The sequence below is a fragment of the Phaethon aethereus genome (assembly GCF_964289735.1).
Source record: "Phaethon aethereus genome assembly, chromosome: 2".
Classification (NCBI taxonomy): Eukaryota; Metazoa; Chordata; class Aves; order Phaethontiformes; family Phaethontidae; genus Phaethon; species Phaethon aethereus.
This window is the reverse complement of record NC_138582.1, coordinates 23,177,110-23,195,405: the sequence shown is the minus strand read 5'-3', so window position 1 is coordinate 23,195,405 and position 18,296 is coordinate 23,177,110. Positions and strand designations below refer to the sequence as shown.

Here is an 18,296-nt window from a genome sequence, read left to right as displayed (position 1 = left end):
AAGATCATTTAGCAGCCATACTCCTTTCTTTCCACTTTCTTAGCTCTTTTTCTTCTGTTCAGCATTTCAGGCACAGTAGTGTAATTCTAAATCCCTTAAAATAGATATAGGGTATGTATACTCACAATAAAAACATACGTTTTTTTACAGTAGTTCTTTCAGTGAAATTATGAGAAAACATAATGTCCCATATGCGTGAACTGCAGTAACTTATTTTGGCTGCATCTGTGTCTTTTTAACCTAGGATTCAGATTTTGGCCACCTTGTGTGTTTCATGTGAATTCAGTAAGAGTATTTTGTTGATAAAGAAATACTTCTGTGATTTAAGAGACAGTATTTTTCTTAGTGCGAATGAGGTTATCTTGTAAATAAGTAAGTCTTTCACCACGTTTAGGGCCTCTGTGAAGTCCTTACTCTGTGACTGCTATATTTCATACGCTCTTTAAACATGGTCTTGTACTTAAACTTTCATCAGTGTTGATCTGTTCCTATTTCAAATTAATGAATATCATAGAATAATTGAGGTACGTACTCCCTAATAAGTTAGAGAATGGGAAACATGAAAATAATGTTTTTCCAGTTATCTCCATCTGTAAAACAACTCAAACCACATATAGGTGAAAAAGATAATAATTTCAGAGATTTATTTCTACTGACAATTCCAGGAGGATTTATTCTATGTTTAGAAAAAAACTACAATGAAATATCTTACTCACTGTTTGACACTGCTGGATATGGCTGTTGTTGTCATTATATGGCTTATATTTAACCACCTTGTTCTAAGTAAAATACTTTAAAAGGTAGCAAAAATCTCTGTATCTGTTAACTTTTGTTTTAGAACTGGGAAAAAAATGCATTTCCCACCTGAAAAAAATAGTGTGGAGTTCATTTCCCCCTACAATCTTCATTTGAACAGATTAAAAAATTTCAGATTATTTATACAAAGTGTAACAATCCCCACAGGAGAGACTGTACACAGTTGTGAGATAAGATTGGGAGTTACTGTTCCTGCATAGATTGTGGAAGGCTGGGATTCAGGGCACGTAGAGACTAAAATCTAGGTCTTTTACATTTCAAGTAAATACCCAAATGAATGGGATTTTGGTATCTTTTCTTTTGTGGACATTATATCTGCAATAACTTTCACTAAATTTTTTTTTATTTTTTAATTTTTTTTAGCTAAAACTGGTACTTTCTGCATGAAATCAAAGTAAGGGCCTCAAATGAAAAGCCACTTAATTAAAAAAGTTTGACTAGCTCTTTTCAATATCTTAGATTTCTCCCAGTTACTGTAAATTCCAGGGCATAGATTAAAAAACAGCATTTTATTCTACAGTTGTGGTTATTAATGCTTTTCAATTTGCATTCTCTATTTTTGGTAGAATTTTTTAAAATAAAGGTTAAGCTTAGACATTTCATTTAGGTAGATGGCTCTGAAGTTAAACCTACTAACAGTAGAAAATAGTTAATTATTGTTTATTTGAGGAAACCAGACAGTTAAAATAGTATGTCAATTCTAATGACACAGTAGAGATTTCATTTTGCCAGCACGAGAGTTAAAGTGCTGTGGATTAAGTGAATGTTGGTAGAGATCTCTGCTGACATCTAGTTTCTGTCAATATTTCATTTTCACTGATATGAAAGCTGAAAACTCTGAATTCTGACTGACATCAGGACTGTGGTTGTGTTCCTGGGTACGATAATCCATTGATTGCAAACAGAACTGGATGAGAGCTTCTTGGTTGAAGTTAGGCTTGAGTCTTTAATTGCTAGTAATTTTTCTTTGCTAGACTTAAAATAGAATGGTGGTCTTCTGAAGAGGAGTTTTGTATGTTGCTCTTTCTCATTTCAGTCAAATACTGGCAAAACTGTCATTTGGTCATTAAGAAAAGTTCTATTTTGCATTGCTGAACATAGTGGTTTTTTTAAAAAATGGCTTTTTTATAGCTTCCACACATCAGTATAAAAGCAAAAGCTCAAGGTTTTTCTGCCCATTGCATTACATGGAGCTGAAAATACAAGTGAGGTCACTGGTGAAACTTTGAGAAGGTTAACTATTTTCACAGCAGTTTATAAAAAGCTTGAAAAAGATTTTTTTTTTCTATGTGTAGAAGTTGTCAATTCTTTATTTTCAGCACTTGCTGAACCAAATACTTGTTGTTGAATACTTTTCCCTATGTTTCTGCTTGAGTTTAAACGTCATATTTCTTGTCTTATTCCACAAAGCCGTTGTCAAGTGCATAATCAGAGAAGTGCTGTTTGAGAGAAGATCTCTGACTCAAAGCATGGTTATTGCCAACACTAGATCAGGGCAGCTTGAGCTTTGTCTAGGTGAGTTTTGAAAACCTCCAGGGATGGTGATCCCGCAGCCTCTTGGGACAACCTGCTCTAGTGCTGCACTGCCCTCCTGGTGAAAAAAACTTCTCTTAATGTCTAACCTGAACCACCCAGTGTGGTGCCAATGGCACTCTAAGGCCATTAGACTGCCTTTTGCCTCGTGTTGGATTTGCAGCTACTAGGAAGAATTTGTCTCTGTAATTTTTCTGGTCATTTTTCGATTAGATAGCTAGTTTCAGGCAGGTGTTAAATCACTCCTTATTCCATTCCTCTTCACTGGATTGAACAAATCCAGGTCCTGTATTCCCACCTTGCAGTTTACATGCTTTAGGACCCTGACCATTTGTTGTTGTTGTTGACAAACTGGATTTGTCCAGTTTGTCAACATCCCTTATGAACTGGTGAACCCAGTCTGGACACCGTATTCCAGGTGCAGCCTTGCCAGTACCAACTAAACGGGAAAAATAACTTCCCTTTATTTGCTGCTCATATGCTTGCTACTGTAGCCCCATATGTAATTTGTCCAATTTCTAATGACAGCAAACACACCAGTGGCTCCTAGCCTGGTTTCCACCCTGTTTTCCAGCGTTTCTTGTTCAGCCAGTTGTTCCCTAACCTCTACCAACACATGGGGTATACATATAAGAATAGTATCTATTCGGAAGAGAAGTGGGTGTACTTGGTGACAGGTTAGCTAGCACTACTGTAAAAGTAGAAAGCATTAGGTGTTTAACATGGTACAGGGAAGAACATTGTATGCCATCTGATAGTCATTGCCACCAGGCAGAAAAATTGTTGAATGAATGGACTTGGCAGAACTGAAAGCGAACAAACCCTTTTGGAGCCTGGATTCCCGCCACATCCGTGCTCTGTGCCTGGGAATAGGAAATGAGGCATGGGATACAATCGGTAATAAAACTTTGAGAAGTGTAGCCAGGAAATGAGAAGTGGCTGCTATACTTACATCTGGCCTCAACATCCTGGATACTTAGTTAACAGTCCCCCTTCTAATGGCAGATTTTAAGCAGCTTTGGAAATTTCAGAAACATTTAAGTGAACTTTTGGAAGGCAGAAACTTCTTGTCAGTATTAAGGGTTTTTTTTTTTTTGCAAAACGCTGAAAGTTTTGTGGGCATTTCTGGAGGACAGGGAAAAAAACCTTCTGCACAATAATAAGAGACATCAGACTACTGAATTTGCTTTTCGTACTTGCCTTTGGCAGTAGCTCATGGATCATGAGAGACCCACAGATTGCTCCTTTTGATTAATATTGAATTTCTCATTTCCAGAAAGGCGTGGGGAACCAAGAATAAGCAGAATTAAATTAACACCATTCCAGAACAAAGCGAGTGTTCCAAAAGAAACTAGTTCTTGACCTTTACAGAGCAATCCATGCTCTTACAAATGGTTGCTTTTGACACTGAAAAGTCCTCTACGCAGCTTTCTTGGACATGATGTTTTACAGTACAAAAAAAGTATTGACTAGTCGTATAAGTCTCATGAACTTCACCACTGTAACTTCCAGCAGATATGAATGTGATTCAGGGAACTCGTTCTCACAAGAAATTAAAATAAGCAGAACAGAAATACCAATTTTCCAGACTAACTTTTCATTATCATTAGGACTTTGCATAAACTCATACTTGTGTTTTTGGAAACAATGTGGAAGAGGAGAGAGATTTTGCATCAGTACAGATAGATGGCTTGTGCTATTGAGGCCATTGTCAAAATACACATATATAAGGGTTACAGATATGCATTGCTGATTTTTCTTCTTAAATGTTCTGTTACTGTATGGTTTGATATAATTATCTGGATTTACAAACAAAAAACCCCTTTCATGCCTGAGAATAAGATTTGTATTATGGATAAGCATTTTGGCCTGACATGCAGCTCATCTGCAGAGTCTGTTTTTCCCATCTGACAGCATGGATCTTGGCCAGAGTAACTCGCTGGAGTATAGGGACTGGAAATCTCAGCCTTGACATACCTGGAGTTCAGCTCCAGGCTCTGAAGTTTGCCTTGGTACTGGTTACTGTCAGTTCTCTGGTAGCTGAGCTCCTGAGCCCTCTCAGGCAGCAGTGTTCTGAGTAGAGGCATGAGTTCAGACAACCTGAACAAAATACAGTTTTATTTGCATTGTGTTTTCTGAAAAATATATGCTATACAATTTTTACTAAACGTGTTTCAAATACTGTGCTATTCTAAGCACCTAATCATTGCTGCAGGGTGTAAGTTTAGTTTTTGGCTTAAACCCTTGCAGGCTAAATGATAAAAAAAAAATATTAATCTATAAAATAGATCAGAAAGTTTTTTTGATGGTCTTCCTAAAATGAATACATTGTATTTTGTTTCAAGTATGCATATTCATCTCAAGTGGTTCTGCTCAGTAAGTAGAGCATATATTGTGTGTAACCGATTATTTAATAGATTTTTGTCTTCTGTGTTTCATTTTTTCTGACAGCTATCAATACCTGTAATATTTTTCTTGGAATGGAAAAATATGTAATAACAAACTATTTTGGCAGATGCTAAGTTGTTTGCTACTGGAACAAGGATTTTAGAAAACTACTCTGTATAACCTTGAAAAGTTTATACTTTGAGGCAAAAGTTGTGACCTTTACATAGATTCTTGTGCCCAAGAGGAAACAAAAGTGAAATTATTTCAGTACACGAGGCTTAAGAATTGGCAAAAGGCTTGTGCTTTTTATGCATCAGTGAGACTGGTAAGCAAATAATCATACAAACAAAGGCTGTAGATTATAAGGAAGGCACAAAACTGAATGTAACCTAAAATAAACTTGAAGTTCAGCATAGATAATATACTTTAAATGAAGAACACAATGTTTGGCAAAATTAAAAGGCAAGCAAGGTCTCAGAGATTATGTGTTATTGATGGAAACAGGCCAGACTACCAGCTACCAATTATGTATTAAATAATTTCAGTGTAAAATGACGAAATGTGCCAGGTTTCCAGATTTCCAAATTTTGTTCTCAACTTCATTCAGCTCTTTCTTATTAGTAACTCGTGTCCTGCCCCATTCAACAACGAACTCTTTTTGAACCAGTGAGAAGGCAGAGGAAGCCACTTACCACTGACTCTACAGATGCCTGTTGGGGCAATGGTGACCCTCAGGTCCTTCCTGTGGAGGCCAGAGACACGACCCCTCTCACTGCTCTGCTACAGGCCAGAAGGTTCTGTAAGCATGTGTGGGAGGAGGGCTGAAAGCAAGAGAAAAACATGGAACTGCCATGTCCTGAGGACAGCGTGTGGACTCAGACCTGAACTCAAGTGACAAGAGCAGGTAGATGAGAAAAATGACATAAACAACGTGAAGTCACGCTGCTTTCCCTCCTTCTGGAAGAGGGTCAGTGGCAGTTGAGCGCTCGAGGCAGCGTTTTGGTACATGGAAGAAGAGGCATGCCTCCAGACTCCTGTCTTGCCAGAGGGAGTTGCCTGTTTGTTCCTACAACTCCTCTCTGGTGTAATGTAAAACATATTCTTAGGGGAGTTTCCCTGAAAAAAAAAAGCAAATCCCAACAATTCTTCCCTTATGTGTGGATATCCGTGGTAAATAATATTGTTGAGATAATTTTAAACTGACTTAGTGTGGTAATATTTGTTTTGATAAGAGCCTCTGACACTTCTGATGAAATAATTTTGTATCATTAATTTATATCTGAACTATATAAAGGATACATTTCTGCATTAAGGAAGTTGGTCTCCCAGATTTATTTTTTTCCAGGAGGTTATTCTTCATTCTATCTTAGTCTTCATGTGTGTTTTTTAATAATCTCATCTCAAGAACCCCTGGAAGGATAATTCTAAAGAATAAATGTCTTCTGCATTTTTAATTTTTTCTTTGGCTTAGTATACCATTTTAATGTTTCATAGAAAACGTTTCATTTTTGGGGTTTTGTTTGTGTCTGTTCAGGGAACTACATGAACTGCTTAAACTAGATTAATAATTTTTAGATTGCTAAAATTTACAGTCTCTATTAGCAAAATTAGGTGAGTGGAATTCCATGCTAAGAATTTAAAGATCACTGTTCAGACCCCTTTAAATCACAAGGATAAAACCAAAAGAGAGGTCAAAGTTCTTTTTGCTTTCTCTTTGAATCCAAATGTCTTGCAATATGCTATGTCACATTTTCCAGCTTTTTTCAACAATGACACGAATTAAAAAATTCTAACTTTTTACAATGAAAATTAAATTTCCCATGACATCATTTACCCTCAGAAATAGGGGTGTTGAGAAATAACTGCCATTATACAAAGGGATACAAGTCTGTAACTTTGGTCATAGTGAGACAGTTTTAACTATCATATATGGATCCAAATCCATATGGATTATTGTGGTCTCAGGAATATGAATGAAGTAGCATGCCTGAAGGAATCATTGCAGTTCTATATGCACGTGGCAGCTGACTATAAATGTGCTCCTAGTCCACTGAAAATGGAAGGTAAAGTGTGTGTGTGTGTATGTATCTTAAACTACTGTCCCTGGATTTTACACTGAAGGTAGTCTTCTACCTTACCTTTGGCATGAGATGGCAGTACCTACCTATCTAATGATATGAAAGGCTTAAATGATTTAAAATAACTTGTTAAACTGAGGTAACTTGTTGTGGGCTTGCACCCAGTGCTTGAAAAATGGTTGAAAAAGCACTTTAGAATCAGTATTCTGTGTGGTATTGTTGGATAAATGAAAATAAGTTGTATCAAGAGAAGATAGTTGCATGTCTGGTGGAATTAAGTAAAAGTACACTTGGAATAATGAATTAGATTTTTTTTTTTTCTGGTATTAACCACTTTATTGTCTAGTGCCATGGGCTCTTGGATCACTCAGCCCATGGTTCCTACTGTTGTATTTGCAGCTAACAGTTGGTGATGTCCTAAAGCAAAGTTACTTCTCTCTGTAACAGCTGGACTGTGTGCTGCATGTTATCAGCATTGGGCCCCGTCCTACAGTTTAGTTGTAATGAAAAAGAAGTAATTCCTGAACATTACTCTTCTGGGGCATCGTAAATTAAATGTATTTTCTTTACTACAGTATTTCTCTCTGAATTGTGTTTTGAAATTAATTGCAATTTAGTGATTGCATTGTATTTGTGGGCTTAAATAAAACAACTGTTAATGATCTCTTGTCTTCTGCAGAAAATTACATCAGCAGTTTGAAATGTATAAGGAGCAAGTGAAGAAGATGGGTGAAGAATCACAGCAGCAGCAGGAGCAGAAGGGTGATGCCCCAACCTGTGGCATCTGCCACAAAACAAAATTTGCTGATGGCTGTGGCCATAACTGTTCATATTGCCAAACTAAATTCTGTGCGCGCTGTGGAGGAAGAGTGTCTTTACGGTCAAATAAGGTATGTAGTTATGAAAGTTTGGTAACAAGCTTCTCCTAAAGTCAGTATCTCTTACTCATTGCTTATGCATCCAAATCACATAGCTACTGAAACAGATTCCCTTTAAGGAGGTAATGATACCTACTTTAGGGGCTTTTAAGACATCTGTCCTCATTTCAAATAATTTCCATTTGCAGATGTATTTGTGACTATGGCTTTTAAGTTAATACATGGCACATTTCTACTAACAGACTCATGAAAGTGCAATTCTTTGATTGAAGAATTGAAACTTTGTATTGGAGAACGGATATATCTAGTGGTCTAGTGAGGCTAATGTTGAGACACCGATAATTAAAAGTTAGAGAAAGGATCTGTTTCTTTTCTGCTTGCCCAGACTTTTCTGTACAAGATTATTGTAAAATTAGTGTTAGAACAGTATATGAAATATATTATGATGTTTTAAAATGTTTATTATGTATTATACATATGCACATATATTATGTGTGTGTACATATAATTATGGATATATACATCAAAATATTATTAGGAAAAAAATTAAATTAACAATATAGACTTACAGCTAGTATAGTGGTGTTTATTGTATAACAACAGGTAAAACAGCAATCTGAATTTTTAAAAAGTTTGATCATAAAGTAAAAAATTCACCAAAACTGAGGTAATCACAGAAAACAGTTCTGAGATCAGTTTATTCAACATTTTAGATAAAGCATCCACATCTGATACACATGTGTTTCTCAGATTCTGACAGATACTTGTAGAACATTCATGAAAATACTCAAGATGTCTTATGCTAGTCTTTTGTGGAAACACATCTTTTGTAAATCAATATGATACTTTAATAATTTAATGCTTATTAATATAATTACTTTACAGCATAAGTTATTTCTATAAATATTTTTTCTGTAGTAAATTCATTGTAAATACCATGCAATCTGCAGATATTATCTTAATCTTTTTGAAGGTAGGAGACAATGGTATATTTGTTACGTATTTCTTTGTCCAAGATTGAAAGATAGGCTCTAAATAATGGAGTTAAGTTTTTGATTGACAAAGCATAAAATAATGTGCTATTTCCTGATGATGAAAGTAACTTAAGTTGTGTGTCAATCTCTCCAATTGCCTTGGATTTTGTTAAGGTAATTTAAAAATTTTGTCTTCAGTAAGCTCACGTATTTTTATTGTTTTTTTATAACTAAGTAAATCATGTTTCTGGTAATATCAGATATAATAATTTCTGTATTCATTTCATCTGATTATGAAAAGAAATCAGGACAGATATTTGAATCACTATGTCTATGTACTTAAAAACATAAAAAAAGTGCATTGGGGGAAGGCTTCATCTACTAATGAAGCATTCCGATATATCATTTAAACTGTCCTCAGGATGGTTCCTGTGAACTTGGCAGATAATTGTCTGACTTCTTTTGACAGATTTCCAATGAGATTCTTCCACACCTTCTTGGTCATTTGTTCCATTGCTTCGCCGTGCTCACCATAGAAAGCTTTTCTTACTGTGTAGCCTAAATCTGTCTTTCTGTAAGCCGACTTCTCCATTCAGTATTATGAGTCTGTTCTGCACTCTTAGCTGGCTTTTTTTTACTGCTGTTGATAGTTTAGTGTGATAAATAAGCTTTTTCTGCCTCTCATTCAATTCTGTTCTAGATAATTTATGAATACGCTGGACACAGCATCTCTTAGACAGATACCCTGTGAGGCTTCACTGGTGATACCTCTCCCTTAAAAAACCCTGACCTATTTTTCTTGTCTTTTTGTCAATTTAGTTTTCTCATGGATGAATTTTTTCCTATTCTATGGCAGCTGAGATTCTTTAAAAGCCTGGAAGCCCAACTCAGCAGTGTGAACAAATCCCATTTACTCACTTTCTCTGTGACTCCTTGAAGGAACTCTAATACATGTAACAGACACAAATTCCCTTTACTAAAGCCATTCTGACTTTTCCACATTTTATCATAATTTATTCATATGCTTGCTAATTTTATTCTCTATTCTGGTTTCTACAAATCTGTCCAATGTGGATGTCAAACTCACTTGTCTATTACTCACTTGATCTAAAGCTGAAATTCCTTAAAAATGAGTAAATTGGCATTATATTTGTGACCTTTTATCTTCTTGTCAATGAAAGACTCTGTATTACAGTTAATAGTTAGATATTTTAGACTTGGGATGTTTTATGCTGAATATCATCTGATCTTAAAAATTTGTTACTATTTTTTTGTTGACTCACTTTATAACTTCTCTTTCTAAAATATCATTTTGGAGTATATTCTCTGGTTCGTTCTGCATAAAATAATATTCTCTCTAATCACTGTGAACATGAATATGGAAGGTTTAATTCAGACACAGACTGTGGCAGTCTCCTATTTATGATCCCTTTTATGTCTATACACATTATTCCATGAAAAGTAGTTTTGGTCTACAAGAATTTACCAGAATTCATTTTCTTCTGTTTTCCTTAATGGATACAACTTCAGCTTCTTGAAGGATGACTTCCAAGAACTTCCTTTTTTAGCTGTGCTAGATTTAGTTTGGTCTTTGTAGACAGTTTTTGACAGGTTATATATGTCTGCTTTGGACCCTTAGGTAAGATGATTCTTAAACTCTCTGAAATGTTTGTTGATGGAGCTGTTTGATCTGTTTGTGACCTTTTTAATAATACCAAGTTTCAGGCCAAATTCATTCCATTCACACCAGATTCTGCTACTGAATAGTTTAGTACAGACCAGTGTTAACATCATGCATTTCAGAAGATGTAAGATTACAAAGAACACTTCTCTTTCAAAGCTCACAAGGTGGACTCTGCTTACAAGGTTCATTGTCATGAATAGGAACAGAGCATCGAAATATTTAACTGCTGTCAGAGCATTAGATTAGGATTCTCAGAATAATTGGGTGATTTATTTCTTTTTCAGTTTAGCTATAATGCCTGAAATATAAACATTAAAATTCAGTTCAGGTTGTACAAAAACTGTAATTGTTTGTGAGTTCCTTCTAGATCAACAACTAAAGCTGATAATGGTGGTCCTGCTGCTTCTGTACTACTTAGTATCTTAGTGAATGGAGTATTTAGCCAGGATGGGGGCTTAAATTTCATGGGAGCAAGGGACCTTGAACTGTCATCTTTTATGTTTATGAACGATTTCAGATTGATTAAATGATTGAAATAATAAATCACAGGACAGCAAGCAGTAATTCTTCTTAATAATACAGGCACCACTGGTATACAAAGTATACTACTGTTTTTTTTTAACTGTATACTGATTTGTATAGGGAAATGCACACTGAATGAGGCAGTAGACAGCAGAATGAGGTTTATGCAGCCGAGAAATTTACATACTGAAATATTGGACAAATACAGCTTCCAGATAGATACAACTTTGTATGCAGTGAATATAAATTCCAACAGCTCAGGATGCCAGTTCGGTAAACCAGCATTTCACTTGTAAAGGAAGAAAGCAATACTTGTCTGAAAACTTAATTTGACGCATGCTGAATATGTTTTTTCAGGGTGTTTGGCAACATGGTATCACTTGTAGCCACTGAAACATCCTTCTCTCTTTGGCTTTGAACATAAAAAATAAGAGATTTTCAGTTGTTTTCTAGGACCAAGCAACTGTGTGCGAAACACATAAGGTATAAGTAGGGAAATACTCTCAGCTCCCTCTGGTGCTGTGAAAGATTTGCATTCTGATTATTTCTCTGGGACTATGTTTGATTTTCAGAAAACCATCAAATTCTCTTTTGTTGAATGATTCTAACTGCAGGACTTGCAGCGTTACCATATTTATGGAGTCACAAAACAAAATTTTAGCATGCTTGTGCTAATGTATAATCCATTTCATTCTGTTGACAATTGGCAAGCACCAAAGAATTAGTCTGTCACAATCAGGATTTCTAAGCCACTAGGATTTGGGATAAACTTAACTTATTTCCTACCACATACAAATAAGTTGGTCTTTAGGAGATAGGGTTTAATTCTGCATTTCTCTAGAAAAGATGTGTAACATTCCGAAGTTGAGGAACAGATTTCTCCAAACTAGGTGTTTGGTTTTTTTTTTCTTTTCAGTTTAGTCCATGTAACACCTGCAAAATCTGATAACCTACAACCGTATTCATCATTCTGGAGAATCTCTATACAAATATCTCTGAAAGAAAGGAAAGTCAGCTGCTGAATTATTCCAAAGACAACCTCTTATGTAGCAGTTGTAAATTCACAACCAGAGGTTGTAAAAGTCATCCTTCTAATTAGGATGAATTTCACATCTCAGTCTCTCCATGAATAGAACAGAGTTTGTGTTATAAAATATATGAAAGACTTCCCATCTGAAATCTGGTCCTGATTACATGAAAACAATGTTAATGCCTTAGTGAACATCTGTGACTTTTAAGACATCTCTAAACAATGATCAGCTTCATTTTAGTTGAGGTGATCAGCCTCTTTATTCTTTCAAAAGTTATACCCAACTTACCAGGGCTACAGTTCAGCTAATATATATCATGGCCCTTGGTACCATTACCTCCTCCTTTCCTGAAACGGGGTTCGGCTGCCTGTGCTCACGGGCAGCTCTGATGTGGTGCAGCTGTAACCTGGGATCAGCCTTTGGGGAAAGAGCTGCAGGAGAAGGGGCTGCATGAGCCCCTTGGGACCTCCGGCCCCTCGCCTGGGAGATGCCCAACCCCGGTCCCTGCCTGAGCCGTGCCGCTGCCTGTGCAGGTCCCTCGCTGACCCGAATCTGTAGGCATGGCTTCCTGACCGGCCTTAGCTCTGCTTCATCACCATGGACCTGCTGGGGACCTGGATTCTCCGCTGACCCTAGTTACAGTCCTGGGCCCTACTCTGCTCCCCTTGCATGTGTGCTGTGGGACGCAACCCTGTAGGTGGGGACATGGCCTGCCTCATGTCACCCTTTGTACCCTGCTCCTGGTCAAGCTGCTGACCCTGCTTATGCCTGGACAGTACAGAAGTAGCGCGCTGCCCCAGCAAAGCACTTCTTCAAATTGATGCGTTTAATACTAAGAGTAAAAGCCTTGCCACAACTATGATTTTGAACCAACCTGTAAACTTCTCTTGCAAACTGATGCTTAGCAGAACTGATATTCAGCATCTGCATTGAAATCTCCAGAATCATTGAACCTTGATTCTTTGGAAGAAGCCTGTAATTTTAATATAAACTATGTGGATATGATCATTGCCTTCAAATGACAACTGCACAAACCATTTCTGTTATTAATTTTATTTATTTGAAACTATTCTCATTTGGTAGCTGTTTTGAATCTCATTAAACAGCAGATACTGGTCTCAATTTCAATAAAAGATAGGCATGTTTGACCTCTTCACTCTATTTCAAAGCTTTCAAAAACCTGAGAGGTTACTATGATCCTGACACAATGAAGAACTGATAATTTTAGACAAACTGATAATTTTAGGCACTTAAGGTGAAAAAATAGTGTCTTAAAGAGTGGCTTTGGATCACACAGTGAGATGCTAGGTTGAAATTCTAACAGATTTTTTTTAAAGGATAAGATGTAGATATTAACCCATTCTAGATTTATTTTGAGCATAGAATGGAATTCCAGTCATTTTGCTAACATTTCTGTGTGTCTGAATATTCATGGAGTTAAGGCCTTTCCTCATAAAACCGATATTAAAATATACTTGTATTTTCATGTGAAACAGAACAAGTCTGACCAATTTGTTGCTTTTTTAACAATGAATAATTTCTTAAATGTCTTTGCTATTGAAATGACCAACTAGACTGTCTCTCATATGGTCAGTCATGCCACTACTTACATTGTACTGCTATGAAGTCAAGAATGTTCATCAATGCAGGGGGAAGCAGCTGAGAAGCTTGAGGTAGTCTTAAGTGTTCAGTAAAGCATGATGGCTTGTTTTGAACTTCACATACCTTTATATTTCATAACCTGTTTCTGAAAACAGACTCTTCATCCTAGAGGTTATTTAACATAGGTAGATTGTGTGAACCAAATCTTGATTACTGTTACTATCACAGTGTGAATGACAGGATATGCAGTCTTAGCTGCCCTTTCAAAACCACCAGTTTTTAGAATTACTGCTTTGTGTTGGAAAGCTTACGCTTATATAGTGAAATATTTGAGACTCTTCATTATGTCATTAATTTCTGACAAAAATCTTTCATAAACTTTTATATATAATTTCATAAATAATATGAATAATATATATATTCATATATATTCATAAACTTTATATATAATTTATAAATATGTGTATATATATATTGTTTTTGTTGTTGCCGTAGTGGGGCTTGTACTTTAGGATATCATTTGAGCTAACAGAGTGAGACTTCCTACTGATAATATCTTTGATACATAAGAATTACTGATTAGCCATGATTTTCACTAATATAGTCTGAGGTTTTAGGAGATGTGAGTTGGTATGTTCTCCTTGCTTACAGCCTTAGCATGCATTTGGTATGTATTTTATCTTTCTTGTGTTTTAAGTTAAGTTTGGTTTTTGGAAACTCTTGATTTGAACACAAATTAAGATTTAGCAAAATGAGCCGGTGATGGAACAGAACAGTCTTACCAGATCAATATTTATGAACCAATAATTTCTAACATTAGAACCTCGTGGCACAAGAGTAGGTATTAGAAAAACTGTCATAAAACTCTTAAACTGTCCTTTCTAAAATATTATCAGTATTGTAGTGAGACTTTATTTCTGTCTTTCAAATTTTTCTTATTTCTGAATTGTCTCAGAAATAAAAACTCATACTGGTTTGTATGTATATTCCATTATGTTATGTAAATTTACTTTTCTTATATTAATTTACATTTCTTCTTGTGTATTATGGTTTTACTTCTCGTAAGTGTTTTAAATATACTCGTATCTTAGGTGAAAACTACTGAGTGAAAAAAATAGATTAGAACATAATTCATAGTATGAAGAGGTGCAGATCATCTGTGTGTTTGCAGAAGACACTTAGAATAAATAATAGGTAAAATTTTCTATATATAAATATCACTTACAATTTGGCTAGACTGGAATACTATGTTAGATCAGCATAAAAGTAGTCAGGACAATGGATAAATTGTATTAGTCATTTTTGTAATAGAGATAAAATGTTTAAATATACGTAGGTGTATTGTATGTAGGAGAAAGCTATTTAAAAAGGATAATATAGCTAGATTTTCTTCATGAGTGAGGAAAAAGTATCATAGAAAAATGGGGTTGGAAAGTACTTCTGGATGTCATCTCATCCAACCTCTTGCTCAAAGAATGTTTAATTACATCAGTTTTCAGAGGGCCTTGCCCAGTGGAATTTTGAATCTTCAAGGATGGAGATTCAGCAGCCACTCTGAGCAACCTGTTACGGTGCTTGACCACTCTTATGATTAAAAAACAGAAGAAAAATTTTCTTCTATCTATTCAGAATTTCCCATGTTCCAACTTGTATTTATTGCCTTTTGTCCCGTGCTTCAGTGTGTATCTTTGAGGAGAAGACTACACATAATACTACTTGTCATCAAATGACCAAACTATGGGTCTTGTGTAGTGAAAATTATAAGGAATTAACACTTTCAAAATAGCACAACTTCTAAGCATTTTCTTGAAATATTATGGGCCTTATTTATAGTCTGCTTTAAAATTTCAGGGATAGCGGTGCAGTGCAGAATATGAAAAACAGAAAGTAAAACTGAAGACATTAAAAGTTACTAAGACGTTAAGGACTGTGCTGGAAAAAGGCAATTCTGCTCAAAAGAATAGTCAGCCTAGACAGGTAGAAAAGTAAGCTAAGCTATATGATTAAAAAAATCAAGTAATGAAGATACATTTAGTCTCAAAATTTGTTTGCTTAAGGATCTTGCCACTTTAAAAACTTTGTCTAAGTTTTAACCTCTTCTACTTAATATTTACATTTTTTATTCATTATTCATTGTTTTAAAGATGTTCTCATTTTCTAATTTGCAATATGTCTGTGTCTGCTTCACAGTTTTTTGTGAAACCTGCTACCTTTACTTTTTTTTCAGTTTAATGTATTTAAAATCTTTATCTTTGTCATGTGCTATTTTACCTACTGTGTCTTGTTGGAGTTTACTTAATATTCTCACATTGTTTTGTAAAATCTTATTTTTAGTTGTTCTCTAAATCCTTAAAGTGGGGAGCTGGACTATTCCGACTTAATTGCTTTTCTGTTGTTACTTAGCCCTTCCTACAGCTGCAAGACGTTCACTAAGAAAACAAACTATTCAGGCATTTACAATGTTTAAAATTTCTTAGCCTCCCTCTGTGCTAAAAATACCTGCTTATGGATTATGCTCCTCCTGCATAGTAGGGTATATTTCTTTAGAGGTGAGGATGAGAAATCAAGGCACTAGGTGTTTCCATTCAAAATACCTATGAGCAACTACTGCCACTCTTACTGCAGTGGGACAAGAAGCCATGCTAGGAAGGTAGCAGAGCACCTGATGCTGTGCAGATAAATGTTTCTCTGCACACCGAGTGATAATGCTTAGAGACCCTGTGATTTAGATTGCTTTCAATGATATTTCCTATTCATATAACTGAGAATGCCACTAAAACCCCTGGCATTTTTGAAAATACTTTACTCTTTTACCACCGTACATAGGATCATAGAATGAGTTGGGTCAGATGGGACCTGTGGAGGTTATCTAGACCAGTTTCCTGCTCCAAGCAGGATTAATTTTGAAGTTAGACCAGGTTTTCAGGATCTTGTCCAACTGAGTTGTAAAAATCTCCAGGGATGGAGAATCGGTAACTTCTTTGGGCAACTTCTTCCAGTGCTTAACCACTCTTGTGATTTGTTTTTTTTTCTTATACCTGGTCCAATCCCTTGATCGTTGCATTTTTTTCATTAGCTGTGCATCTTCAAGAAGATTCTGGCTTTGTCTTCCTTATAGCTCACCTTTCAGTAGTTGAGGAATGCCAGTACCTGTGTTCCCACACCCTTCCCTGCCCCACCCAGCCTTCTTTTGGCTAAACAAGCCTAGCTGCCTCGGCTTCTCCTCGGATATTGTGAGCTCTAGTGCCCTGACTGTCTTGGTTGACCTCTGTTGTATTCTCTCCTGTTTGTTTGTGTCTCTAGTGTTGGGGGGAACATAAAACTTCTGTAAGAGCACAAGAGCACAAAGTTACATGTCATATAGGTATCTGAACAACAAAGCTACAAAATGAGTTGTCACCCTTTCTCGATGAGCAGCTGTGTTTCCAACCAGTGCGAAGTGCTTTATTGCATGCCTAGATTTAGGCTCTGTGTTGGCATGTGAAATTTAGGTACCAGAAAATCATTCATCATTCACAAAAATGGGAAATAGTTTTGACTGAAAGAATTTTGAATATTTTTTGTTTTCTGAAGTATTATTCCATTTACAGTTTTAGACAGCTAAAAAGAAAATTTCCTCAAGGAAAATAATAATCAACGGGAATGTTTGTATTAAATACTTACGGGTATGAAAAAGAAAATATAAACAATACAGATCTGACATGACATATGGTGAACACTTGTGACAAACTCTGTCTCCTTATGCTTTAAAACTCTAGTATCTTAAAGATGCATTGAGTGACTAACATGCAGTTATGCCATTATGCATACCCTGCATCTGGCTATAGTAAACAAACATTCTTAATTTCACTGGACTCTTTGCAAGTGCAAAGGGTTGATGCATGCTGATAATTTGCAATACTGCAGTCCAAGGCATGTAGAGCTAAATTCTGCATCCTTTTAATGAGATGCCCCATTTGTTTTATTAAGGTAATTAGGACATGAATCTCAAATTATTTTTATGAAAATAATTTTCTTTGTGCAAATTTTTTGTACAAATATGTTCTTTGATATAAAAAATCATCTCCATTTCACCCATGAGAAGATTAAGAAAATTATTAAAATTACATCTTTTTCGCTAGATTTTCTTCACTACTAGGGGAAATAAGAGATTATATATGAATTAATTTTATATTTGTTTGTTTATTTTACTAACAAATACTAATGCTTGCTTTCAAAATGAAAGTGACTCTTTCCTTCTTTGTCTTTTTTTCTGTCCTTTCTTTCTTGCTTTCGTGGATATGAACTCCAGGAGGACAAAGTGGTTAGAGCCTTTTTTTCTGTCTAACCTTCTTTTCTTTTATGGGTAGACTTATTTCCTGGCCTACATTTGCTTTCATTTGCACAGGTGTAATTCCTGCTGAAGGGAAGGGGACTTACTGTCATTAAAATGAAAGCAATATTTGGCATGAAAGGCTTACCTGTTTTTCAGATAACTTACTAATAATCTGTGAGTTGTTGTGAACATTATGCATGATATTCCTCTCTGTTTGCAGCTTTTCTGAGCATGTCCCTCCCTACTTTTCCTTTAGTTTTGCAATATGATATGTGCACGGTTTAAAAAAATGAAGTAGGTAATTGTCTCATAGGTGTTTCTCTTAGAAAAATACAAATGAGTTTTATCAAAGTGGCATAAAGTTGTTAACAATACCACTGTGTGCAAAAGTTATTTTATCATTGATATGTACGCACTCAACGTTTTAGCTCGTAACTTTTTTTTTAGTGTGGTAGTTCACTTTTGATTTTTAATG

At 35.6% G+C, this 18,296-nt stretch overlaps 1 protein-coding gene across 18 annotated transcripts in view; it reads left to right on the top strand.

The window, feature by feature from the left end:
- Positions 1-18,296, top strand: part of RIMS2 (regulating synaptic membrane exocytosis 2) — a gene marked incomplete at its 5' end in the record, with an annotated part of 516,464 nt that overhangs the window by 100,163 nt on the left and 398,005 nt on the right. For 9 of the 18 annotated variants that reach the window (XM_082015603.1, XM_082015596.1, XM_082015619.1 and 6 more), the window contains one exon: positions 7,495-7,705. In XM_082015603.1, coding sequence (XP_081871729.1) covers positions 7,495-7,705 — 211 coding nt within the window. Of the gene's footprint in view, positions 1-7,494; positions 7,727-18,296 lie in introns of all 18 variants that reach the window. The other 9 variants (XM_082015624.1, XM_082015601.1, XM_082015599.1 and 6 more) reach the window with 1 other exon arrangement.